Source organism: Sorex araneus, chromosome X (assembly GCF_027595985.1).
Source record: "Sorex araneus isolate mSorAra2 chromosome X, mSorAra2.pri, whole genome shotgun sequence".
Lineage (NCBI taxonomy): Eukaryota > Metazoa > Chordata > Mammalia > Eulipotyphla > Soricidae > Sorex > Sorex araneus.
Window position 1 is genome coordinate 161,970,948 of NC_073313.1, and position 26,778 is coordinate 161,997,725.

The window sequence follows — 26,778 nt, forward strand, 5'->3', positions numbered from 1 at the left end:
AATCCCTCCCTGGGCTGCACGAGGTTGTAGCTCAGTTCACAGTCAAAATACATGGCTGCAAGAATCCGCTCTAGTGCCAAAATGGGTTAGGAGACCTCAGGATCACAGTCTTTAGGCTCGGAGGGTCTCTCTGGCTGCTTCTTAAGCTCCCTAAGGACCATGATCCAGAGACACACAAAAGAATCTCCAAACGGAGCAGCTCACTGCAGAGATTTCTCCAGACCCTCCCTAATTGTCTAAAATTTTAGGATTCTAGGAGCTTTGTGCAACATCTTGTGCTACTCATAACCAGCAATACAAAAGAGAAGATGGGGAGATTGTCTGCCATAGAGGCAGGGGTGGGGTGGGGTGGGATGGGGGGATACTGGGGACCTTGGTGGTGGAAAATGTGCACTGGTGGAGGGATGGGTGTTCGATCATTGTATGACTGAAATGCAAATATGAAAGTTTTGTATCTGTAATACAAATAACTGTAATACAAAAAACTGTAATAACTATCTCACAGTGATTAAAATAATAATAATAATAATAATAATAATAATAATAAAATCACGATCACGATCACAAAATCCTGTTAATCACCGATTTCTCGAGCAGGCTCAGTAGCCTCTCCATTCGTCCTTTCCCTGAGATCTTAGAAGTCTCTCTCGACTTGGTCCTCCCAATGATGTCGCACTGGAGGCTCTTTCAGGGTCAGGGGAATGGGATCCAGCTTGTTACTGGATCAAATAATGGATAATCAAATAATCAAATAAAATTAACATACTGAATTTTTTAAAAGTCATGTGGAGTTCATGCCCAATTCAATCAGCTTAATCAATGGCTGAATAAGCAGCAGTAGTCCTAAATTAGAAAAAATAATAAAGGGGGGCTGGAGCTATAATACAGCGGGTAAGGTGTTAGCCTTCCATGTGGCCGACCCGGGTTCAATTCCCAGCATCACATATAGGGTCCCCCCAAGCACCGCCAGGAATAATTCCTGAGTGCAGAGTCAGGAGTAATCCCTGTGCATTGCCAAAAAAGCAATACTACTACTACTACTACTAAAGGCCAGAATAATAATGCAGTTGATAGGGCACTTGCTTTGCATGCAGCCAATCAGGTTCGATCCACGGCATCCCATAGGATCCCCTGTGCCTGCCAGGAGTGATCCCTGAGTGCAGAGCCAGGAGTCAGCCCTGAGCATCACCGGCTATACCTCCAAAACACAAAACCTCCAGACACATCATTTATGAGCAATGAAGCCAAGTCCTGTCACAGTCTTTGCCCATCTCAGACCTAGTTGCTCAGACACATCTCTCGTCCCATTGTTCATCGGTTTGCTCGAGCGGGCACCAGTAACGTCTCCATGGTGAAACTTGTGACTGTTTTTGGCATCTCGAATACTCCATGGGGAGCTTGCCAGGCTCTGCCATGCGGGCGGGATCCTCTCGGTCGCTTGCTGGGCTCTCAGAGAGGGATGGAGGAATCGAACCCGGGTCGGCCGCGGGCAAGGCAAACTCCCTCCCTGCTATGCTATTGCTCCAGTCCACTCAGACACATCAATAAATCTTTATGTCTGTTCCCAATGCCAGGATTAGAGAACAATTAGATATTGTCCAAGATTAGAACGAGCGTTCTTTTCCCCTCCCCCGAAGAAGATGCATCTTCCCTGTCCTGAAACTCTGGGACCCAGGCCTGGGGGGAAGGTGGGGGGGGCAAGTTCAGACCCACCTGGACCAAGAGACAAAATCCCTCCCCCCGCCACCCCAACCCACCACCTGGAACACGCACGTCTCCTGTTGACCCCTTCGCTGCTGGGATGAGCTCGGGTTCGAGGACATGGCCCGTTTCCGAGCCCTTAAAACCTGTGCTCCTGGTCCATCCACCTGGGGAGGGGAAGCGAAGGGCGCCAGCGGGGAGGGGTGCGGGGGTGGGAGCCCAGATTTGAAAGCTCACCGGAAGCCACACGCCTCTTGTCATCACAGGTTCCTGTTTCTCTTCTGTCCCCACAGGTTCACTGGAGCTGAAGCATCTGCAGGGACCCAGCGCGGGGAGCGGAGTCTGAGGAAGAGGCAGACATGGTGAGAGCCGCCGGACAGACAGACAGGGGCGGGAGTGGCCGGGAGGGAGCAAGGAGGCCCAGCTCATCAGGAGCTTGATTGATTGATTGATTGATTGGTTGATTGATTGAATTTTTGTTGTTGTTGTTGTTGTTGCTTTTTGGGTCCCACCCAGCAATGCTCAGGGCTGACTCCTGGCTCTGCACCCAGGGATCACTCCTGGCGGTGCTCGGGGGACCCTATGGGATGCCGGGGATCGAACCCGGGTCGTCCCCCGTGCAAGGCAAACGCCCTCCCCGCTGTGCTATGGCTCCGGCCCCTCATCAGGGGCTTTAAAGGAGGCCCAAGGGGGCAGCGGGTCCTGATCTCACCCCAAGGCTGTCTCTGGGGAGACCCCCCAAGAGGGGTCTGCTCAGAGGAGGCCCTTGTGGCCTGCACACCTGGAGCGTTTCAAGAAGAAAACATGTTTCTAAGCCAGGAGAGAGAGCTGTGCTAAGGAAACACACTTGGGGCCAGAGCGAAGGGGAGCAGCGGCAGGGAGAGAATTTGTCTGACATGCAGCTCACTCGGTTTCCATCCCGGCACCCCAGAGGGTCCCCCGAGCACTGCCAGGAAGTGATTCCTGAGTGCAGAGCTAGAAGTAACTCCTGAGCATTGCAAGGCATGGCTCAAAAACAAAAACAACAACAACAACAACAACAACAAAATATTGCAGGGGCCTGAGAAATAGCACAGTGGGGAGGGCGTTTGCTTTGCACGCGCCGACCCAGGTTTGATTCCCAGCATCCCATAGGGTCCCCTGAGCACCGCCAGGAGTAATTCCTGAGTGCAGAGCCAGGAGGAACCCCTGAGCATGGCCAGGTGTGACCCAAAAAGCAAAACAAAACAAACAAACAAACAAACAAAACCAGAACAATAGCACAGCGGGTAGGGCGTTTGATTTGCATGGGGCCGACCTGGGTTTGATTCCCAGCATCCCATATGGTCCCCTGAGCACCGCCAGGAGTGATTCCTGAGTGCAGAGCCTGGAGTAACCCCTGAGCACCTTGAAAAGCCAAAATTTATTTTTAAAAATTGCTCTCTAGTTGAAAACAGACCCTAAACTTCCCCTTTTGGGGAGAGAGAGAGCAAGGACATACCTCCGAGGCTCAGGGGACCATAACCGCCGTGGGAAACCCAAACTGGGACCTCCCACAAGCACCCCGGACTGTCTCTCCAGCCCACTGTCTTACTTGGCTGGTGACTCGCTGTGAGAGGCACGTTGGAACCAAGTGCGAGATTTAGAGGGTAAATGTGGCAGCCGGGGGCTTCAGGCCATGTTTCAATCCGTGCCCACCCCCTCAACAGCCCTGCAGCCCCGTCAGAGCAAATGTCAGAACCACCACGCCTGTAGCTTCAGGCTTAGCGAGGAGCAAGAAAACCCGCGTCTGAGCGGTCAGAGGCACGTCGAAGGCCTCAAATTTCACCCGGGTTTGCAAAAGCAAGAGCGGGGGGCAGTGGGTAGGAGGCAGGCCCCGCTTGGGTTGAATTGGAGGAAGCTGTAGATTGTTCCAGAAGGTTGCCAAGGGCTCTCGGCTGACAGTACAGCAGGTAATGCACTTACCTTGCACGTGGCCGACCTGGGTTCGATCTCCTGCATCCCTTGGAGGCCACTGAGCTCTTCCTTGGGTGATCCCTGGGTGCAGAGCTAGAAGTCAGCCCTGAGCACAGAGCCAGGAGTGAGCCCTGAGCACAGAGCCAGGAGTCAGCCTTGAGCACAGAGCCAGGAGTCAGTCCTGAGCACAGAGCCAGGAGTGAACCCTGAGCACAGAGTCAGGAATCTGCCCTGAGCCCAGAACCAGGAGTCAGCCCTGAGCCCAGAGCCAGGAGTCAGCCCTGAGCACAGAGCCGGGAGTCAGCCCCGAGCACAGAGCCAGGAGTGAGCCCCGAGCACAGAGCCAGGAGTGAGCCCCGAGCACAGAACCAGGAGTGAGCCCCAAGCACAGAGCCAGGAGTGAGCCCCAAGCACAGAGCCAGTAGTCAGCCCTGAGCACAGAGCCAGGAGTCAGCCTTGAGCACAGAGTCAGGAGTCAGCCCTGAGCACAGAACTGGGAGTCAGTCCTGAGCACAGAGCCAGGAGCCAGACCTGATCACTGCTGGGTGTGAGTCAAAAACAAACCAAAATAAAGTCTCAGGGCTGTGGACTGGAGATACAACACAAGGGCTAGCATCTCTCTCTCTGAATAAAATAATGAGTCTAAAGCCCTTGTTTTATATTGCAGCTGTTGCCATGGAGACAACAGGACCTCCAGCGTGTCTTACGGAATGTTTTCAAGTTATGGGCGTGGATGGTGCTCTGTTCTGGTGGGTACCACTCGCCTGCTCGAATGTCTGTGCATGATGAGCGCTTTTTCTTCTTTTTCCTCGGTAAAACTTTACTTGCATAAAGTTGTTCACTGTGTTGCAGTCCAGAGTATCCCCAGGCCTTGCACTGACCCTGTGTCACCAGTGTCGCTGGGCGCTGGGGTCGCTAAAACAAAGCATTTAGGGGTCTAAGAGATAGTTGAGGCGTCAAGGCTTTTGCTTAATCCAACTCAGCCACGTCCAAGGCAAGCACTTACCTGCAATACTATTGCCTTTCCCCCGAATATATTAACTTGTTCTGATATAGCACAGCGGGGAGGGTGTTGGCCTTGCACGCGGCCGACCCGGGTTCGATCCCTGGCATCCCATAGGGTCCCCTGAGCACCGCCAGGAGTGATTCCTGAGTGCAGAGCCAGGAGGAACCCCTGAGCATTACCAGGTGTGACCCAAAGAGCAAAACAAAACAAAACGAAAACCAAAAAAAAATCTCATCCTTTCCTCTTCTACTTAGTATCTGCCTTGCATGCCTAGACTGAGATTTGAGTCCAGCACCATAAAGCAAAAATCCAAATTAAAATCCATTCAGAAAAACAAAATACCCAATTGCTAAATATTATTGGTGCAATGTATCTTGAATGAATTTTTGAAAAAAAAATTTTTTTTCTGAAAATAAATCTTGAAAACCACCAAAGTGAAGAAAGGCGTGTCTGATGTAGATCAAAGGGAGCAACACAGGGTCCAGGTTCCTTAACAGTTGCGCCTAATGACACCTGCACCTGTATGTTCACTGCAGCACTGTTCACAATAGCCAGAATCTGGAAAAAACCCGAGCGCTCAAGAACAGATGACTGGTTAAAGAAACTTTGGTACATCTATACAATGGAATACTATGCAGCTGTGAGGAGAGATGAAGTCATGAAATTGGCTTATAAGTGGATAGACATGGAGAGTATCATGCTGAGTGAAATAAGTCAGAGAGAGAGGGACAGACATAGAAGGACTGCATGCATTTGTGGAGTATAAACTAACATAATATGAGACTGACACCCCAAAACAGTAGAGACAAGGGCCAGGAAGATTGCTCCATGGTTGGGAGCCTGTCTCATGAGCTGGGGGAGAAGGCGGCTGGGATGGAGAAGGGGTCACTGAGTCAGTGATGGTTGGAGGGATGCTCCAGATGGGAGATGTGTGCTGAGAGTAGATTAAGGACCAAAAGTGACGGCCTCTCAGTGTCCGTATTGCAAACCACAATGCCCCAAAGTAGAGAAAGAGTGTGGGGGAGATAGTCTGCCATGGAGGCAGGGGAAGGGTTGAAAAGGGGGGTGTATACTGGGGACATTGGTGGTGGGGAATGTGCACTGGTGGAGGCATGGGGGGGTGTTCGATCATTGTGTGACTGAAACTCAAACGTGAAAGCTTTGCAACTATATCCCATAGTGATTCAAGAAAAAATAAAAAGAAAAAAGAAAACATCTTTGAAAAAAGAACTGCACATAATATCCGGAGTGCTAGTACAGGGGCTAAGGTGGGTGCTTGTCTAGTGTAGGTTGTGGAGTTGGCTGTGTCCCTGCTTTGAATCCTGGCTCAATGCCCCCCATGACCACCGCCAGGAGGGAGCCCCAAACCTGAGTCAGCTATGGCCCAAACAAATAAACAAAGCTGCCAGCACTCAGCGTGAGGTTCTTAAAATCACTGCATCCTCCATGCCTGCAGTTCCCCTTCCGTAAGCGTAGATGCAGGTGCTAGTGGCTGGCACTGCCCGGCTCTGTCAAACGTGCCCTTGTCTTTCAGATGTCCTTGTCCAGCACGGGGCCGAGGGCTGGACTTACCATTATTCTGAGAAGCCCATGGACTGGGCTGAGGCTCGGAAGTTCTGCCAAGAGTACTACACGGACCTCGTGGCCATCCAGAACAAGGAGGAGATCGAGTACTTGAACGAGCGCCTGCCCCGACACAGTAACTACTACTGGATCGGAATCCGGAAGGTGGGGAATGTCTGGATGTGGGTGGGCACCAACAAGTCCCTCACACCGGAAGCCGAGAACTGGGGCCAGGGCGAACCCAATGGCAGGACATTGAATGAGGATTGCGTGGAGATCTACATCCAGAGGGAGAGGGACTCAGGCAAATGGAATGATGACGGCTGTCACAAGAACAAGGTGGCCCTCTGCTACACAGGTGGGCACCCTGGGGATGGGCCCCGAGGGAAGGGAAGGCTGGGGCAAGGGCTATGCTGCTAGAATGTTCTAGGAAAAAAATCTAGTATTTTCCAGAATGTTCTAGAACAATCTAGTCCTTTCCAGAACAGTCTAAATTTCCATGAGTGTAAACCCACATCATGTTGAGTCCCACCATCGTTTCAAAGTCAGACCCTCTGCTCATGGAGTCTGCTTAGATGACTTTTGCTTCTCGTTTGGTTTTGAATTGAATTGATTGATTTTTAGGGGGAGCCAGGAACCTCATGCAGATAAGGCCAGTGCTTAAGTGCTGAGCTTCGTGGCTGAACTTCTTCATTTTCAGGCTTCTGACAAAGAACAGGAGAATTAGACTAGAGGTGTGTCTCGACAGGTAGAATAACACCTCACTGGGTTCTGTCTTAGGGACCAAACGACCCTCTTAGGCACTAACGAATAAGACCATTGCCCTGCCAAGAAAAGCAAGTGTTTGCTGGGGCCCGAGTGATAGCACAGTGGGGAGGGCGTTGGCCTTGCAAGCAGCCGACCCAGGTTCGATTCCCAGCATCCCATAGGGTCCCCTGAGCACTGCCAGGAGTAATTTCTGAGTGCAGAGCCAGGAGTCAGCCCTGAGCATCGCTGGGTGTGATCCAAAAAGCAAAGGAAGGAAGGAAGGAAGGAAGGAAGGAAGGAAGGAAGGAAGGAAGGAAGGAAGGAAGGAAGGAAGGAAGGAAGGAAGGAAGGGAGGGAGGGAGGGAGGGAGGGAGGGAGGGAGGGAGGAAGGAGGGAAGGAGAGAAGGAGGGAAGAAGGGAAGGAAGGAAGAAAGCAGGGAAGGAGGGAAGGAAGAAGGGAAGGAAGGAAGGAGGAAAGGAGGGAAAGAAGGAAGGAAGAAGGAAGGAAGGAAGGAAGGAAGGAAGGAAGGAAGGAAGGAAGGAAGGAAGGGAGGGAGGGAGGAAGGAAGGAAGGAAGGAAGGAAGGAAGGAAGGAAGGAAGGAAGGAAGGAAGGAAGGAAGGAAGGAAGGAAGGAAGGAAGGAAGGAAGGAAGGAAGGAAGGCAGGCAGGCAAGAGTTTGACAAGTCTCTGGTCACCATCTCACCTACTAATTCCACTAAAACTCAGTCCTTTGGTGGGGGGGTGGTTTTGTTTATTTGGCTGCACCCTTGACTCTCCCTTGACCACTGCTGGGTCTTGAGCCTGGGCGAGCCTCGTGCAGGGGCAGGCGTCTCCCCCGCTGTCCTGTCTCTCCGCCGCGTCCTCTTGAGAGTCTTTGGAGTAGGATTTCGCGCCAGAGAAGGGGCGCGGCCGTCCACAACCTTCCCGTGTGTGAACTGAGTCTCAGCCTTGAAGCAGAATCGTCCTTCCGTTAGGAGTTCCCTGCTGCTGATGGTCTTCCTGCCTCTCCCCTCCCAGCGTCTTGCCGGCGGGATTATGCAGCAGCCGCGGAGAATGCGTGGAAGCCATCAACAACTACACGTGCCACTGTGACTCCGGGTTCCACGGCCCCGAGTGTCAGTTTGGTGAGTCACTTCTCCTTCTTCCTTCTTTGCTTCCTCTTTTTTTTCCTTTGCTTTTTGGGTCCCACCCGGCGATGCTCAGGGCTGACTCCTGGCTCTGCACTCAGGAATCACTCCTGCGGTGCTCGGGGACCCTATGGGATGCTGGGAATTGAACCTGGGTCTGCTGCGTGCAAGGCAAACGCCCTCCCCACTGTGCTGTCGCTCCTGCCCCTATTTCCTCTTATAAGCTCCAGGATTTGATTTAGGTGTGTGACGGGGTTCTCCTGGTTTAGGAGGCCAGGCTTGATGACACTTGGGCTGGTGCCTTTGTCCCTGCACTAGCTCTCTGTCCCCAGGTCACTGCATCTTGTGGAGGTGGGGGTTACAGACTCATCTGCCGTTCTGAGAAACGGGAAGTTGCCACAGAAGGCCGAGTTTGCCCAATGCCAAGATTTTCCGTCAAGATTTCCTCATGCTGGAGCCATAGCACAGCGGGGAGGGCGTTTGCCTTGCATGAGGCCGACCCGGGTTCGATTCCCAGCATCCCATAGGGTCCCCTGAGCACCGCCAGGGGTGATTCCTGAGTGCAGAGCAGGAATGACCCCTGTGCATCACCGGATGTGACCCAAAAAGAAAAAAAAAGTTTCCTCATGCACTGGGACATTGCAACTCAGCCCCGCTCAGAACTGGGAAGGAGAGGAAGTTCTGGAGGGGGTTGTAAACTCAGAAGGGTCCAAGTTCTGGGTTAATGTAGAGAGGCTTCCTCAAGCTTCTGTTTTCTGGGGCCAGAGCAATAGCACAGCGGGGAGGGTGTTTGCCTTGCACGCAGCCGACCCGGGTTCGATTCCCAGCATCCCATAGGGTCCCTCGAGCACCGCCAGGAGTGAGTCCTGAGTGCAGAGCCAGGAGTCAGCCCTGAGCATCGCCGGGTGTGACTGAAAAAAATAAAAATAAAAACAAAAGCCTCTACTTTCTCCCCGATGTGGCCAAAATACCTTTCTCCCCTGTGTGTAATTTCATTTCCCGACTCCGGGGAGCTCAGAAGCGTGTGTTGAGTTTATTTCCCAGTAGAGCTGCGTATCCCACGCAAGCCCGGCTAAATTGAAACTCCCTCTCCCCCGACAACACCAGGGAACCTGCACAGGAGGCCGGCCGGGATGTCACGGGGATTCCTGCGAGCCGGGCTCAGTCAATCCACGTCTTGGTGGGAGCGTTTAAAGCCCCCGGCTCCCAACTCGAGCCAGTGGAGACAACACGTATAGGGCTCTCCAGAGAGCTGCTAAAGCGACTTCCCCTGCTCCAAGGAGACCGGGGGGGGGGGGTGTCCCAGCTCCCCACCCCACCCCCAACACCTCTTTTATATTTTATTTATTTATTTTTTATTTATTTATTTATTTTGCTTTTTTGGGTCACACCCAGCGTTGCACAGGAGTTACTCCTGACTCATGCACTCAGGAATTACTCCTGGCAATGCCTTGGGGACCCTATGGGATGCTGGGAATCGAACCCGGGTCGGCTGTGTGCAAGGCAAACGCCCTCCCCGCTGTGCTATCTCGCTTGAGCTCCTTATTTTGGCTTTTTTTGGGGGGTCACATCAGGCGATGCACAGGGGTTCCTCCTGGCTCTGCACTCAGGAATCACTCCTGGTGGTTCTCGGGGGGATCGTATGGGATACTAGGAATCGAACGCGTGCAAGGCCAGTGCCCTCCCCGCTGTGCTATGGCTCCAGCCCCAACTCTCTCTCTCTTTGAAGTGGTGCAGTGCCAGGCCTTGGAGGCGCCGGAGCAAGGGAGTATGACCTGTGTCCACCCCCTGGGCAGCTTCTACTTCCGCTCACACTGCACCTTCAACTGCTCCGAGGGGACCAGAGTCCTGGGGGCCACGGACACCACCTGCGGCCCCTGGGGGGAGTGGTCATCGCAGCCGCCAACCTGTCGGGGTGAGTCTCTGCCTCCGGGCTGGGCTTTGTTTGCCCTGCCAGACCCTGGGCTGCGGGCGGAGAAATTGCAGGAACCGACGGCCAAGGTTTTGGCATGCTTCCCGAGTTCAGGGCGCTGATCGGGCAAGGGGTGGGCTATGGGGGCTCGTTAGTCAAATGGAAGGAAGGAAGGAAGGAAGGAAGGAAGGAAGGAAGGAAGGAAGGAAGGAAGGAAGGAAGGAAGGAAGGAAGGAAGGAAGGAAGGGAGGGAGGGAGGGAGGGAGGGAGGGAGGAGGAAGGGAGGGAGGGAAGGAGGGAGGGAAGGAGGGAGGGAAGGAAGGAAGGAAGAAGGGAAGGAGGGAAGGAGGGAAGGAAGAAAGGATGGAAGGAGGAAGGAAGGAAGGAAGGAAGGAAGGAAGGAAGGAAGGAAGGAAGGAAGGAGGGAGGGAGGGAAGGAGGGAGGGAGGGAAGGAAGGAAGAAGGGAAGGAGGGAAGTAGGTAAGGAAGGAAGGAAGGAGGGAGGGAGGGAGGGAGGGAGGGAGGGAGGGAAGGAAGGAAGGAAGGAAGGAAGGAAGGAAGGAAGGAAGGAAGGAAGGAAGGAAGGAAGGAGGGAGGGAGGGAGGGAGGGAGGGAGGGAAGGAGGGAGGGAGGGAGGGAAGGAAGGAAGGAAGGAAGGAAGGAAGGAAGGAAGGAGGGAGGGAGGGAGGGAGGGAGGGAGGGAGGGAGGAAGGAAGGAAGGAAGGAAGGAAGGAAGGAAGATGCAAGGGGAGAAAGAAGCCCCCCCACCCCGTGCCTCCCAGAGTGTGGAGTTGCCAGCAGCCCGGGGCAGCTGTGCTCCTGATTTCTCCTGTTCCGTTGCGTGTGGGGGTAGCCGCCACACACAGGCCCAGACTCTCACCTCCTTCCACGTGACCCATGTAGCGTCCAAGGTTTTTATTTTTTAATTATTTTTCACTTGTAATGAATCACCGTGAGAGACAGTTACAGACTCACAAACTTGCATACGATGACCAAGCACCCATCCCTCCACCAGTGCCCATTCTCCACCACCAATGTCCCCCGTATCCCTCCCGCCACCCCTACCCCCCTGCCACCTCCCCCCTCCCCCCTGCCTCTGTGGCAGCCACATTCCCTCTTCCTCTCTCTCTCCTTTGGGTGTTGTGGTTTGCACAAAAGGTACTAAGCAGCCATCCTGTTTGGTCATAGTCAATTTTCAGTGCAGTTTCCAAGTTTATACCCAACAATTTCCTCCTATTTCTGGTTCCCTCTTTCTTTCTTCACTAGCACCAGTCACATCTCCATGGTGAGACTAGTTGTGATTATTTTTCGGGCATCTCGAATACGCCACGGGGAGCTTGCCAGGCTCTGCTGTGCGGGCGGGATCCTCTTGGTACGCTTGCCTGGCTCTCCGAGAGGGACGGAGAAATCGAACCCGGGTGGGCTACGTGCAAGGCAAACGCCCTCCCCGCTGTGCTATCGTGATAGCACATCTAGGTCTAAAATCTGAAATTTCCTTCTGACGGTTTTTCCGCCTTCCCCTCCCCCGCTCCATCCCAGTGTCCTGCCAGCCGGGATCATGCAGCGGTCATGGAACATGTGTGGAAACCCTCAGCAATGTCACGTGCCACTGTGATCTGGGGTACCCACGGCCCCCGATGTCAGTTTGGTGAGCCTCTTCTTCCTCTTTCCTCTCTTATAGCCTACAGGAACGATTCCATCTGTGCATGTACATTCAATGCTACACACATATAGTATTTATATATATTTATGTGGCTATACTCACTGCACTGTTGCACTGTCATCCCGTTGTTCATCGATTTGTTCGAGCGGGCACCAGTCACGTCTCCATGGTGAGACTTGTGACTGTGTTTGGCATCTCGAATACGCCATGGGGAGCTTGCCAGGCTCTGCCATGTGGGCGGGATCCTCTGGGTAGCTTGCCGGGCTCTCCGAGAGGGATGGAGGAATCGAACCCTGGTCGGCCGCATGCAAGGCAAACGCCTTACTTGCTGTGCTATCACCCTACTCTGGCTATATATACTATATATAGTATTTTTTTTTTGCGGGGGGAGTCTCAAGCTATTCTCAGGACATCTCTGGGGACCCTCCCAAAATTCAGTCTACCTGGGCCTGTGGTTCAATGTCAAAGCCTCAACCTGGGCTGTTGTTTCTGCCCGGATGTGCTAGGGACTGCCAGGGCCACCCCTACAGTGCTCAAGAGCCTCTAGAACTAAAACTGTGGTTCTCAGGGGACCTCTTGCAGCATCTGGCAGTGCTTGAGGGACCATCCAGTGCCGGGGACTGAATCTGGTTCGCCACATGTAAGGCAACTCCCCGAACCTCGAATTAGCCCTACAGTCAAAGCCAGTTTGCCTATATAAAGTCTCTTCTCCAAAGGATTTTCCTGAAAAAGGTAAGAAAATGGATGGTGAAATCTGTGAAGAGTTCCACCCAGTGTGTTAAAAATCTCTGAAACACTTGGTCTGATTTCGCTGAGTATTTGTGTCCAAGTCTTACGGGATGTGTTTCTGTGGCATCTGAAGTTTAGGTCAATGTGTGCATTCACACATTGCAATTAAAATGGTAATCATGAAAAAAAATAGAAACCAACCTGTCCATCAGGCCCCTCCCCTTCCGGTCAGGCCCACACTCAGGGTGACCTGGCTTCAAGTATCCCGGGTCATTTCTACAAGTGGCAAATGTCCAGGCCCACGTGGACTGTATTGAGTCCTGGAAAGCCGCTTTGGCCAAAGCCCTTTGGTCAAGAGTGAGTTCGTGGGGGCTACAGCAACAGCACAGCGGGGAGGGTGTTGGCCTTGCACGTGGCCGACCCAGATTCGATCCCCGGCATCCCATAGGGTCCCCCGAGCACCACCAGGGGTGATTCCTGAGTGCAGAGCCAGGGGTCAGCCCTGAGCACCAACAAGTGTAGCACTGTAGCACTGTCATCCCATTGTTCACTGATTTGCTCGAGCGGGCACCAGTCACGTCTCCATGGTGAGACTTGTTGTGACTGTGTTTGGCATCTCGAATACGCCATGGGGAGCTTGCCAGGCTCTGCCGTGTGGACGGGATCCTCTTGGTAGCTTGCCGGGATCTCTGAGAGAGACGGAGGAATCGAACCCGGGTCGGCTGAGTGCGGGGCAAACGCCCTACCCACTGTGCTATCGATCCAGCCCACCACCGAGTGTAGACCCCCCCAAAAAAACCCAAGACAGAGCTGGTGGAATAGTACAGTGGGGAGGGCCTTTGCCTAGCACATGGCTGGCCCCGGTTCGATCCCCGGCATCCCATAGGGTTCCCCGAGCACCACCGGGAGTGATTCCTGAGTGCAGAGCCAGGAGGAACCCCTGAGCATCGCTGGGTTAAAAAAAAAAAAAGTGGGTCTCTGCTCAGAAAGTGAGACCTGCTTCTGTTCTTCATTTTTGAGGGGATGGCAGTTGGGGCTAACCCCCGGGGTGCTCAGGGCTTACTCCTGGCTTTGCACTCAGTGATCCTATGGGGGTGATCTGGGGTGGCAGGGATTGAGCCGGGTTGGCTGCATGCAAGGCAAGCACCTTGCCTGCGCTGACTCTCTTCCCGTCTCCCCCCCACCTTCTGTTTCAATGAAGTCACTCAGTGCGAACCCCTAACGGCTCCGGAGCTGGGGTCCATGGCCTGTAGCCACCCCCTGGCCGCCTTCAGCCCCACCTCGGCCTGCACCTTCACGTGCTCCGAGGGAAGCGAACTGATCGGGGAGAACAGAACCGTCTGTGGATCTTCCGGAGACTGGACGCACCCCAGTCCAATCTGCCAAAGTGAGTGTCTTGGCCCAGGACACAGAATATCGGGGCCGGAGCCATAGCACAGCGGGGAGGGCGCTGGCCTTGCACGGGGCCGACCCGGGTTCGATCCCCGGCATCCCATAGGGTCCCTCGAGCACCACTCGGAATGATTCCTAGTGCAGAGCCGGGGGTAACCCCTGAGCATCTCTTGGTGGGACTCAAAAAGCAAAATAATAATAATAATAATAATACACCAATTTGAGATCAGCAGGTGGCAGGCACAGAGATAATGAACCATGTATAGGGTTGAATAATTAATGCATGGATGAACCCCAGGATTCAATGATTGGTGCTCCCACCCACCCAAATATTTTTGCTACCTGTGCACACTCATCTCCTCTAAAACACTCTCTTGTTCTCCCCTCTTCTTCAGTGCATTCTCTCTCTCTTTTTTTTTCTTTTTGGGTCCCACCCGGCGATGCACAGGTGCTACTCCTGGCTCTTTACTCAGAAATTACTCCTGGCAGTGCTCAGGGACCCTGTGGGATGCTGGGAATCGAACCCGGGTCGGCCGCCAGCAAGGCAAATGCCCTCCCCACTGTGCTATCACTCCAGCGCCCTCAATGCATTCTCAACTCTTCCCAACTCAGTTCTTAGGCTCTAACCCCCCGCCCCCCGTCACTGCTGATCTAAATCTTTCCCAAGTCGCTGCCCGACTCCCACCCATTTCTCTGTGAGTTCATTCACAAACCCTACATGGGCCCCCAGAGACCATTTCAGCCCTACGGTGAGCACTTCTCAAGGGGCACTCTGCTGGAGCCTGAAGCACTATGTCTCTTCCTCTCTCTGTCCCATCCCTCAAGCACAATATCTAGGCAGAAGGGTCAAAGGGGTGAATGAAGATCTCCCATAGGGTCCTGTGGAAGGGTCCAGAGAGCCACGTATGCCCTGGGACCTACCACGGAGGGGTTCCTTCATAGAACTTACCAGAAAAGTAGATCCCCATGTGGTCCAGGACCAAGTGTTCCTTTTTATTTTTTTTGGCTTTTTGGATCACACTTGGTGATGCTCAAGGAGTTCCTCCTGGCTCTGCACTCAGGAATCACTCCTGGTGGTGCTCAGGGGACCCTATGGGATGCTGGGAATCGAACCCAGGTCGGCCACGTGCAAGGCCAACACCCTCCCTGCTGTGCTATCGCTCCAGCCCCATATTGTCAATTGATTCTAAAAACAAATCTTCGTGGCTGTGAGACTATTTGGGGGTGTATGTGGAAAGGTAAGACATGGTGTGGGGGTACACACTGGCCTGTCCTGCATATTAAATTCATCTCAGGGGGGCTGGAGCGATAGCACAGCGGGGAGGGTGTTGGCCTTGCATGCAGCCAACCCGGGTTCGATTCCCAGCATCCCATAGGGTCCCCCGATTACCGCCAGGAGTAATTCCTGAGTGCATGAACCAGGAGTGACTCCTGTGCATCACCGGGTGTGACCCCAAAAAGAAAATAAATAAATAAATAAATAAATAAATAAATTCATCTCAGCCACCACATCATCTAGATCTAAAATAATAAGTTTCCTTCTGACGGTTTTTCGCCTTCCCCCTCCCCCGCTCTATCCCAGTGACTTGCCAGCCGGGATCATGCAGCGGTCATGGAACATGTGTGGAAACCCTCAGCAATGTCACGTGCCACTGTGATCTGGGGTACCACGGCCCCCGATGTCAGTTTGGTGAGCCTCTTCTTCCTCTTTCCTTTCTTATAACCTACAGGAATGATTCCATCTGTGCAATGTACATTCAATACTACATACATGTAGTATTTATATATATTTAAGTGGCTATATATGCTGCACTGTCGCACTGTCATCCCGTTGCTCATCGATTTGCTCGAGCGAGCACCAGTCACGTCTCCATGGTGAGAATTGTTGTGACTGTGTTTGGCATATTGAATACGCCACGAGGAGCTTGCTAGGCTCTGCCGTGCGGGTGGGATACTCTGGGTAGCTTGCCGGGCTCTCCGAGAGGGGCAGAGGAATTGAACCTGGATCGGCCTCGTGCAAGGCAAACGCCATCCCCGCTGGGCTATCACTCCAGCCCACCACCGAGTGTAGACCCCAATAAACCCCAACACAGAGCTGGTGCAATAGCATAGTGGGGAAAGCAATTGCCTAGCACATGGTCGGCCCTGGTTCGATCCCCAGCATCCCATAGGGTTCCCCGAGCACCACCAGGAGTGATTCCTGAGTGCAGAGCCACTCAGTGATCCTATGGGGGTAATCTGGGGTGCCAGGGATTGAGCCGGGTTGGCTGCATGCAAGGCAAGCACCTCGCCTGCGCTGACTCTCTTCCCGTCTCCCCCCACCCCTTCCTGTTTCAATGAAGTCACTCAGTGCGAACCCCTAACGGCTCCGGAGCTGGGGTCCATGGCCTGTAGCCACCCCCTGGCCGCCTTCAGCCCCACCTCGGCCTGCACCTTCACGTGCTCCGAGGGAAGCGAACTGATCGGGGAGAACAGAACCGTCTGTGGATCTTCCGGAGACTGGACGCACCCCAGTCCAATCTGCCAAAGTGAGTGTCATGGCCCAGGACACAGAATATCGGGGCCGGAGCCATAGCACAGCGGGGAGGGCGCTGGCCTTGCACGGGGCCGACCCGGGTTCGATTCCCAGCATCCCATATGGAAATTTCTTCTATTTGTTTGGGTCCTGTGGGAACGTGAGCCTGTCCTCGTAATATATTGGGGTGCAGGGATGAGAGTCACTCGAAAGGTCTCAGCATAGGGACATGAAGGACTCAGGAGCCATCCTAGCGTGTGTGAGGAGGATGCTTGCGCACAGCGCCCCCATCTGGCCACTGGCATTAAGGGAGGTGATTATGGGAGAATGTAAGAGAGTCGGGTAGGAGATCGGGGTCTCACTCAGAGGCTGCTCGCCGCCCCCTGGGTCTCTCTGGGGTCTCTTTCAGAACTGGACAGAAGCTTCTCGCAGATTAAGAACGGCGACTACAAGCCCCTCTTCATCCCGCTGGGCGTGCTGGTCACTGCATTTGTTGGCCTGGTGTTTATCGTCTGGCTGGCAAAACGGCTCCGAAAAGGTGAGTCTACACCCGCAAGAGAAGCCAACTCACACAAAAAAAGGTGCCCCAGGAAGATGTGGGAGAGGCAACTGGATTCCAAGCTACATGCTGTGTAGACACCAGTGTCTGGAGAGAGATGCAGGCATGCAAGCCCTCTTTCTTTCTTTTTCTTTTTCTTTCTTTTTATTGAATCACTGTAGCACTGTCGCACTGTCCCGTTGTTCATCGATTTGCTCGAGCGGGCACCAGTCACGTCTCCATGGAGAGACTTGTGTTGACTGTGTTTGGCATCTCGAATACGCCACGGGGAGCTTGCCAGGCTCTGCCCTGCGGGAGGGATCCTCTCGGTAGCTTGCCGGGCTCTCTGAGAGGGACGGAGGAATCAAACCTGGGTCGGCTGCGTGCAAGGCAAACACCCTCCCCGCTGTGCTATTGCTCCAGTTCATTGAATCACTGTAAGATATAGGGGCTGGAGTGATAGCACAGCGGGGAGGGCGTTCGCCTTGCACGCGCCGACCCAGGTTCGATTCCCAGCATCCCATATGGTCCCCCGAGCACCGCCAGGAGTGATTCCTGAGTGCAGAGCCTGGAGTAACCCCTGTGCATCGCCAGGTGTGACCCAAAAAGCAACAAACAAACAAACAAAAAAAGATATAAAATTACACAGAGGCCAGAGCAATAGTACAGTGGCGAGGACGTTTGCCTTGCACGTGGCCGACCCGGGCTCGATCCCCGGCATCCCATGGGGTCCCCCGAGCACCACCAGGATTGATTCCTGAGTGCAGAGCCAGGAGGAACCCCTGGGCATCGCCAGGTGTGGCCCAAAAAGAAAAAAATAAAATAAAAATAAATAAATCTTAAAAAAATAACATAATATGAGGCTGACACCCAAGGACAGTAGAGACAAGGGCCAGGAGGATTGCTCCACAGTTGGCAGCCTGCCTCATGAGCTGGGGGAGAAAGTGGCTGGGATGGAGTAGGGATCACTGAATCAATGATGGTTGGAGGGGTCGTTCGGGATGGGAGATGGATGCTGAAAGTAGATAAAGGGCCAAATGTGATGGCCGCTCAATCCCTTTTTTTTTTGGGAGACAAACCAGTTGAATCTTGCTTTGTCTCTGGCTGATCTTTTTTTTTTTTTCCTTTTTGGGTCACACCCGGTGATGCTCAGGGGTTCCTCCTGGCTCTGCACTCAGGAATCACTCCTGGCAGTGCTCGGGGGACCCTATGGGATGCCGGGGATCGAACCCAGGTCAGCCACGTGCCAGGCAAGGCAAACGTCCTACCTGCTGTGCTATTGCTCTGGCCCTTGTCTCTGGCTAATCATGTAATAAATAAATAAATAAATAAACAAATAAAAGAAATCTTTTCTCTCTTTTAGCCCCTGACCCGACTAATAGGATGTTCCACTGGTCCTTGGGGTTTCTTTAATTCTGTAAAAAAAATAAAAAAAAGATGCATAAACTCTGTCCCCAAGGACAGGATGGGTGTCTGATAAATGTCCATGGGGGATAAGGGAGTGTCCAGGCGCTGGTCCCTCGTACCTTTGCTGAGAGCAGAAGCTTAGCTGGCTCTGATGTACATGGGGGTGCTTCCCAGTCCCTAGCTGCTGCCCCCCAGAGCCTGAGCACCACCTCCACACCTCAGCATGGGGGAGGGTGTGAGAGGTGTGAGGCAGTCACGCCCCCAGCCACCCTGGGTGGGTGGGGGCACACCATGGAGACCCTCTCTCTTGGCAGAAAAATTCAAAACAAGACACTGCCCAGCTTTTAACGACCGGGTTTCACACTCCCACCTCAGCAGCCAGCAAAGAGCCCGCTTCTCCTTCCTGTGGGGAGGTTTCAACTTCTTAATTTCACTTTATCTTTTGTTTTTTAGAACCACACCTTTCTCTCCTCCTCCTCCTCCTTCTTCTCTGGGTTTTTTTATTTTTTAATTTTTTTTTACTTTTTGGGTCACACCTGGTGATGCTCAGGGGTTCCTCGTGGCTCTGCACTCAGGAATTACTCCTGGCAGTGCTCAGGGGACCCTATGGGATGCTGGGAATCGAACCCGGGTTGGGTCACGTGCAAGGCAAACGCCCTCCCCGCTGTGCTATTGCTCCAGCCCTGCTTCTGTTTTTTTTTAAATTTTTTTTAATTGAATCACTGTGGGATACAGTTACAAGGCTTTCCTCTTTGAGTTTCAGTCATACAATGATGGGATGTCCAACCCTCCACCAGTGCACATTCTCCACCACCAAGGTCCCCAGTATCCCCCCCCCCAAAAAAAACCCAACCTTCCCCCTGTCTCCATGGCAGACAATCTCTCCCATACTCTCTTTTGTATTGATTGTTATGAATAGCATAAGAAATTCTAAAATTTTATTTATTTATTTATTTATTTATTTTGCATTTTTTGGGGTCACACTCGGCAATGCACAGAGGTTACTCCTGGCTCTGCACTCAGGAATCACTCCTGGCGGTGCTCAGGGGACCATATGGGATGCTGGGGATCGAACCTGGGTCAGCCGCATGCAAGGCAAATGCCCTCCCTGCTGTGCTATTGCTCCAGCCCTGAAATTCTAAAATTTTAGATAATTACCTCCTTCTCTTCTTTTTCTTTCTCCTCCTTTTCCTCCTCCTCCTCCTCCTTCTCTTCTTTCTTCTTCTTCTCCTCCTCCTTCTCTTCATCTTTCTTCTCCTCCTCCTTCTCCTTCTCTTCTTTTCCTCGTCCTTCTCCTCCTTTTAAAACTTCTTTTTAAAGAAAGGTATTTGCTTTGGCTAATGACACGTTTCTGTTTCTTCTGATTTTAGGCCAAAAGTCTCGGCGAAGGTAAGTGCCCTTTTGAAGAGTTTCCATATTTGTGAATTTTTCTCTCTATCTCTCTGTCTCTCTACCTCTCTGTCTGTCTGTCTGTCTCTCTTTCTTTCTTTCTTTCTTTTTTTTTTTTTTGCTTTTTGGGTCACACCTGGTGATGCACAGGGGTTACTCCTGGCTCTGCACTCAGAATTACTCCTGGTGGTGCTCAGGGGACCATATGGGATGCTGGGAATCGAACCTGGGTCGGCTGCGTGCAAGGCAAACGCCCTCCCCGCTGTGCTATTGCTCCAGCCTCTCTCTGTCTCTCTTTCTGTCTCTCTCTGTCTCTCTCTCCCCCTTTCTTTTCCTGTTCTGTGGTTTGGGGACCACAGCAGGTGACACTCAGGGGCTATGCCCAGCTCTATGCATGGGAGATTCCTTTCCCACCCCCCCACCCCTACCACCCTCTCCCTCCCCCGCCGCCAGCCTCAAGGGAACTGTGAGAATCAGTCTGCAGGGAGGGGGGGAGGAATCTGAATTCATCTGGGTTCAAGTGCATCTATTCAAGTGCCTGTCGGGAGACCCCGGGATGAGGAAGCATCTCGGGGAAACAGGATGATCCAACAAACATGGCGAAGGGTCGGCTGGGAGGGAGAAAGAAGGATGGACGGAGCTTCTGGGCTTTAAAGCAGGAAGCCCGGCCTGATCCTAGAGCCCAAATCAGCACCCAAGGTGGCGCCCACGTGAGCACTGTTTCCAGATCACCTCCTCTCGGCTGAAGCCACAGGAGGTGACCCAGCACGGGGGGACACTAAGGACGAAGTGTTAGTGTGGGGTGGGGGGGTGGAGGGGGTGGAGGTGGGGGGGTGGAGGGGTTGGAGATAAGAGGAGGTGGAAGGGGGTGGGGGGTAGAGATAAGAGGAGGTGGAAGATGGGGCTGGAGCAATAGCACAGCGGGGAGGGTGTTTGCCTTGCATGCAGCCGACCCAGGTTCGATTCCCAGCATCCCATAGGGTCCCCTGAGCATCGCCGGGTGGGACCCAAAAAACAAAAAAAAATAAAAATAAAAAAAGAAGAGGAGGCAGGGAGGGGATGGGGGGGGGTGGGAGGGGACGGGATGGGTCCTGGGTCCTCTGGGTGGCACCACCCAGTCCCCCCCCTTCATGGTGTTTATTCGACGGCCGTGGCTTCCCTTTTTTGGGGCCTGCTCCCTCCCCCACCCCCGGGTCTGTGGTCAGGAAACCACAAGATGTAAAGATTTCTCGCCTGTTCACGTTCAAGGAGTGAAAGTCTCAGCAGTGACGGTCTGCCCCAGAGCTGGTTTCTGGCCGCAGAGGCGGGGCGGGCTGCATCTTGCTCTGTGGGAATGGGTTGTGTCACGTTTTCCACGGCTCCGTGGACTCGGCCCCGTGTTGGAACCAGGCTGAGCCTGAGACGAAGCTGGAGTGAAGTCGGGCGCCCTGAGCAATAGAATCTTTTTTTTTCCTTTTTGGGTCCCACCCGGCGATGCTCAGGGGTTCCTCCTGGCTCTGCACTCAGGAATCCCTCTTGGCAGTGCTCGGGGGACCCTATGGGATGCCGGGGATCGAACCCAGGTCGACCGTGTGCAAAGCAAACGCCCTCCCTGCTGTGCTATCGCTCCAGCCCCATCAATAGATTCTTCTTGCCCTGAAGAGTGAGGACAGAAATCTCGGGAAACGTTTGTTGGGGACATGAGAGGAAGAAGAGGGTGGTGGTCAATGGATTCGGGGTGGAAGAAGAGATTTAGGGACTGGAGCGATAGCACAGCGGGGAGGGCGTTGGCCTTGCATGCGCCGACCCGGGTTCGATTCCCAGCATCCCATAGGGTCCCCCGGGCACCACCAGGAGTGATTCCTGAGTGCAGAGCCAGGAGTGACCCAAAAAAATCCCCCCTAAAAAAAACCACTTTCTAGAAAGATCTAGATAAGAAAAATTTTTGTCCGATGGCTTTGGGACCCATGCCACTCACTGATGGACCACAGTGACTTTAAGTCACAGAACCATAGAATTTGCCGTCTGGATAGGATTTTGGTGATCGGGCATAATGCCCAGATTCCCACGGTATTCCCTGGGCATCGAGTTGATGAGTTGGTAGCAATAACAATGCAAGTTTATTCAACATTCTCCACGCTGTGTTTTACCAGTCTTCTATTAGTCATGATTGCCTGTGGGTTACTGATTGGTTTCCCTATTTTAGGGGTAAAGGAGCAGAGAGAGAGAGAGAGAGAGAGAGAGAGAGAGAGAGAGAGAGAGAGAGAGAGAGAGAGAGAGAGAAGGAGGGAGAGAGAGAAAGAGAGGGGGAGAGAAAGAGAGAGAGACAGGGGAGAGGGAGAGAAAGAGGGGAGAGATTAAGGGAGAGGGAGATAGAGAAAGAGAGAGGGAGAGGAGAAGCGGGTGGGAGAGAGAGGGGGAGAGAGAGACAGGGGAGAGGGAGAGAGGGGGGAGAGATTAAGGGAGAGGGAGAGAGAAAGAGGGAGAAAGAGAGAGAGGGAGGAGAAGAGGGTGGGAGAGAGGGAGAGAGGGAGGGAAGGAGGGAGAGAGAGAAAGAGAGAAAGATGGGGAGAGGGAGAGAGAGGGGAGAGAGAGAAAGAGAGGGAGAAAGAGAGAGAGGGAGAGGAGAAGAGGGTGGGAGAGAGAGATGGGGAGAGGAGAGAGAGATGGGGAGAGGGAGAGAGAGGGGAGAGATTAAGGGAGAGGGAGAGAGAAAGAGAGGGAGAAAGAGAGAGAGGGAGAGGAGAAGAGGGTGGGAGAGAGAGATGGGGAGAGGGAGAGAGAGGGAGAGAGAGATGGTGAGAGGGAGAGAGAGGGGAGATATTAAGGGAGAGGGAGAGAGAGAAAGAGAGGGAGAAAGAGAGGGAGAAGAGGGTGGGAGAGAGAGAGGGAGAGAGAGAGGGAGGCAAGGAGGGAGAGAGAGAAAGAGAGAAAGACGGGGGAGAGGGAGAGAGAGGGGGAGAGATTAAGGGAGAGGGAGAGAGAGAAAGAGAGGGAGAAAGAGAGAGGGAGAGGAGAAGAGGGTGGGAGAGAGAGGGGGAGAGAGAAAGAGAGAGAGAGGGGAGAGGGAGAGAGGGGAGAGATTAAGGGAGAGGGAGAAAGAGAAAGAAAAAGAGAGGGGGAGAGAAAGAGAGACAGATGGGGGAGAGGGAGAGAGAGAGGGGAGAGATTAAGGAAGCGGGAGAGAGAAAGAGAGGGAGAAAGGGAGAGAGGGAGAGAAGAAGATGGGAGAGAGAGAGAGAGAGAGCGAGAGCGAGTGAGAGAGAGCGCCTGAGGTCCCTCCCGGTGCCCAAGGATTTGAACCCAAGACCGGGTTCTTAATCTCGGTTCTTCCGGCACCGAGAACTCCCGATTCTCAGCTTTTGACTCCAATTCCTAGACCTTCTGCTTTTCTAGTAAAGCCCTTCTCACCACACAAAACCACAGCAACACTGCGAGACGGCAAGAGGAAGGGTGGGGAGGGAGGAACAGGGCGTGTCGCCAGAACACGCCCAGGTGCAACACCACCTTGGTTAGTTTTCGGTTATTTCTCAGCCCTTGCGCTAACCCGCTCACGGTCCCTGCTGCCCCTTTTGTACCTTCGGGTTGGCCAATACCGTCTCCTGGGGCACTGGGGGTTTCAATTCTCTCTTTCCGATCTTCTAAATTTTTTTTATCCAAGTCAGCTTGGTTTCTCTGAAGGTCAATGTTTAGAGGCTTCGGGTGTTCAAAGCTGCCACGGCACCCCCCAAAGCATCCGTCCAGCCCATGGCCCCCCTATCCCCCCAACTTTCTCCAGTGTTTTTAGCCTATTAGCATCGCTGGCCACTGGGGCTAGTTCCAGATCTTGGCTGAGGTAAATAGCACTGCAGGCAACAAAGAGGTTGCTTCTCTACGAGCGTTTTGCTTGTATTTTTATTTTTTTTGCTTTTGGGGTCCCACCCGGCGATGCTCAGGGGTTCCTCCTGGCTCTGCACTCAGGAATTACCCCTGGCGGTGCTCGGGGGACCCTATGGAATGCTGGGAATCGAACCCGGGTTGGCCTCATGCAAAGCAAACGCCCTCCCCACTGTGCTATGGCTCCAGCCCCCATTATTGAAATTTTTTTAAAAAAAGAATTCTTTGGTGAGAGATTGAGAAGTGAAATTTCTGTATCATATGACAATTCCGGGCTAGAGCGATAGCACAGCGGGTAGGGCATTTGCCTTGCATGCGGCCGACCCGGGTTCGATTCCTCCGTCCCTCTTGGAGAGCCTGGCAAGCTACCGAGAGGATCCCGCCCGCAGGGCAGAGCCTGGCAAGCTCCCCGTGGCGTATTTGAGATGCCAAACACAGTCACAACAAGTGTCACCATGGAGATGTGACTGGTGCCTGCTCGAGCAAATCGATGAGCAACGGGATGACAGTGCGACAGTGCTACGATGATTCCAGCACCATTTGTGGGAGAAATCTCTCTTTTCTGCCTCCCATGGAAGCTGAGCTGAGTTTTATTTCTACCAACTAAGAGGCAGAATTTCTTTTTCTCCTCAACCATCCCAGCATTTGTGATTTTTTTCTTTTTCTTTTTTTTCTTTTTGGGTCCCACCCAGCGATGCTCAGGGCTGACTCCTGGCTCTGCACTCAGGAATCATTCCTGGCGGTGCTCGGGGGACCCTATGGGATGCTGGGAATCGAACCCAGGTCGGCCTTGTGCAAAGCTTACCCGCTGTTCTCTCGCTCTGTCCCTGTAAACATTTTTTCTAAGTGGGGCCTCACCAGAGGTTCTCAGTGCCCGGGAGGGGGACCATGGAGAGCTGGGGACAGGACTCAAGCTCTCACCCGGGCTAAGAATGTGCTGGAATCATATTCCTGGCCACACCCTCATCCTGTTTGTTCTAGACCATTCTCCTGGTGTGATGCCACCTCTCACTGTCCTTTTGATTCACGGTCTGGCCTAACCCGTGGCCACGAGCACTTTTCTATGAGCCTTTTGGCCGTCTGTGTGTCGTGTTTGGAGAAGCGTCACTCAGCCTTTCTTCCCGTTTCTCACTGAGCACTTTTTCATGAGCCCATTGGCCGTCTGTGTGTCGTCTTTGGAGAAGCGTCACTCAGCCTTTCTTCCCATTTCTCACTGGGGTTGTTAGCGTTCGTTCTTCTCACCTCACTGGGTTTCTCGGGTCTGAATTCAGAGGGGAAAGTGACACCGGGGATGTCGAAGCAGGCACAGTGCCCGCCTCAGAGGACGGCTCCTGCCAAGTCTTGCTTTCACGCAGGCACGTTTGCACCTGCCAAGCTGCTGTGGTAAACACATGCTGGCAGCAGACAGAGAGAGGTCAGCACGGAGTGCTTCCTGTAAGAAGTGGCATCTGTCTAGACAGACAACCTCTAGTTCTCCCCTTCCACTCCGAGAATCAGACTCTCCCCCACGCCAGGACCTTGTCGTCTCGGGAAACCCAGCACGCCCCTCCCCTACGCCACAGCCCCACGAGTGAGTTAGAACCACCTTTATGGAACTTAGGAGTTGGTTTTTTACCCCCTGATTTCTCCTTATTTATTTATCGGGGTCTGGGCCACACCTGGCCGTGCTCAGAAGCTTCTCAGGGTCCGGCTCTGCTCAGGAGTCACTCCTGGCAGTGCTCAGGAGCCCGTGCGTTGGGGCTGGAGCCGAGGTTGGCTGCCGCCCCCTTCCACTCGCCCCTGTCCACACTCTCCCTCAAGCTCCTCACACCCAAAGGCACAGCCGCTGCCTCAGACCTACTACCAGTTGGCTCCGGGACCGGGAGCAAAGGATGTACAAGGGGGGGGCAGGGGCAGTCAGGGACGGAGTGGGGGGCCCCCCTGCAGGCTGGGGCAATCGCGTCTGCTCTGAGCACCAGCCTTGGGGGCGCTGGGGGAGATGCGGGTGCGAGGGTACTCACAGCACGGGCCACGCGTGAAGGGCCTTTCACTCCCTGCCCACGGGTACGGGCTCTCTCCCTGCCTGCCGTGCTCCTTCCTGGTGCTCCTCCTGGGTGCTCCTCCCTAATTCTCCCTTCAGGTTCTCTTTCTTGGTACTCCTTCCTAGTGCTCCTCCCTAGTGCTCCTTTCAGTACTCTTTCTTGGTGCTACTTTCTAGTGCTCTTTATGGGTGCTCCTCCCTAGTGCTCCTTCCTAGTGATCCTCCATAGTGCTCCTTTCAGGTTCTCTTTCCGGGTGCTCCTCCTAGTGCTCCTTCTGGGTGCTCCTCCTAGTGCTCCTTCTGGGTGCTTCTCCTGGGTGCTCCTCCCTAGTGCTCCTTTCAGGTTCTCTTTCCTAGTGCTCCTTCTGGGTGCTCCTTCCGGGTGCTCCTCCTGGGTGCTCCTCCTTAGTGCTCCTTTCAGGTTCTCTTTTCTGATGCTCCTTCCAGTGCTCCTTCCAGGTGCTCCTTCTGGGTGCTCCTCCCTAGTGCTCCTTTCACTCCTTTCAGGTTCTCTTTCCTAGTGCACCTTCCAGGTGCTCCTTCCTGATGCTCCTTTCTAGTGCTCCTTCTGCAGTGCCAGGATCAAAATGGGGTCAGGGGCCAGAGCGACAGCACAGCAGGGAGGGCGTTAGCTTTGCACGCGGCTGACCCGGATTCGATCCCCAGCATCCCATAAGGTCCCCTGAGCACTGCCAGGAGTGATTCCTGAGTGCAGAGCCCGGAGTCAGCCCTGAGCATCGCTGGGTGGGACCCAGAAAGCAAAACAAAACAAAGCGAAGTGGGGTGAGACGCAAGCAGCGCCGGGTGCTCTCTCTCTGGTGCTCGCTGACCTACAGTCCTTGGTGGGGCCCCACTATCCCCCTCCCCAATGGCTGGAAACACAGACTCAACACTGTGAGTTCGTCTGAGGCCACGGAGCACCCTAGTGTCTGATTGACGGGAAAGGGAAGCCGGGGTTTGGGGGGAGGGTCACACCCTCGCTGGTGAGGACCGGGAAGAGCCATGACCAGCTCCTCCCGGTGCTCCTCTCGGTGCTCCTTCCTGGTTCTCCTTCCTGGTGCTCCTCCCGGTGCTCCTTCCTGGTGCTCCTTCCTGGTGCTCCTTCCGGCCGGCTTCAAGTCCCTCCCCTTCCTGTCCCTCTGCCCGTCTCTGCAGCGTGGACGTCCCGTACTAAGGCCATGTCTGCGGGAGCAAGTCCAGCTCCGTCGCCTGAGCTGCTTCTCCAGGAAGACAAAGGAGTCCCGGTACCTCGAGGGTGGAGTTTCCGCAGGACCCCAG

At 53.8% G+C, this 26,778-nt stretch overlaps 1 protein-coding gene across 1 annotated transcript; it reads left to right on the forward strand.

Moving 5' to 3' along the window:
- Positions 1–2,030: 2,030 nt before the first annotated feature.
- On the forward strand, positions 2,031–26,778 carry SELL (selectin L). The gene is made up of 11 exons (XM_055122314.1): positions 2,031–2,063; positions 4,304–4,385; positions 6,177–6,567; positions 7,971–8,077; positions 9,810–9,995; positions 13,586–13,771; positions 15,359–15,466; positions 16,119–16,304; positions 16,701–16,829; positions 19,607–19,625; positions 26,656–26,778. Exons 1-11 carry the CDS (start codon positions 2,061–2,063, stop codon positions 26,672–26,674), a joined length of 1,416 nt encoding a protein of 471 aa, XP_054978289.1. The 5' UTR covers positions 2,031–2,060; the 3' UTR covers positions 26,675–26,778.

What these genes read in the sequence shown, in the direction of transcription:
- SELL (XM_055122314.1), top strand. An exon ending in GTGGATGGTGCTCTGTTCTG is followed by an intron (nt 4,386 to 6,176) that starts GTGGGTACCACT and finishes CTTGTCTTTCAG; the next exon opens with ATGTCCTTGTCCAGCACGGG. An exon ending in CCCCAGTCCAATCTGCCAAA is followed by an intron (nt 16,305 to 16,700) that starts GTGAGTGTCATG and finishes GGTCTCTTTCAG; the next exon opens with AACTGGACAGAAGCTTCTCG.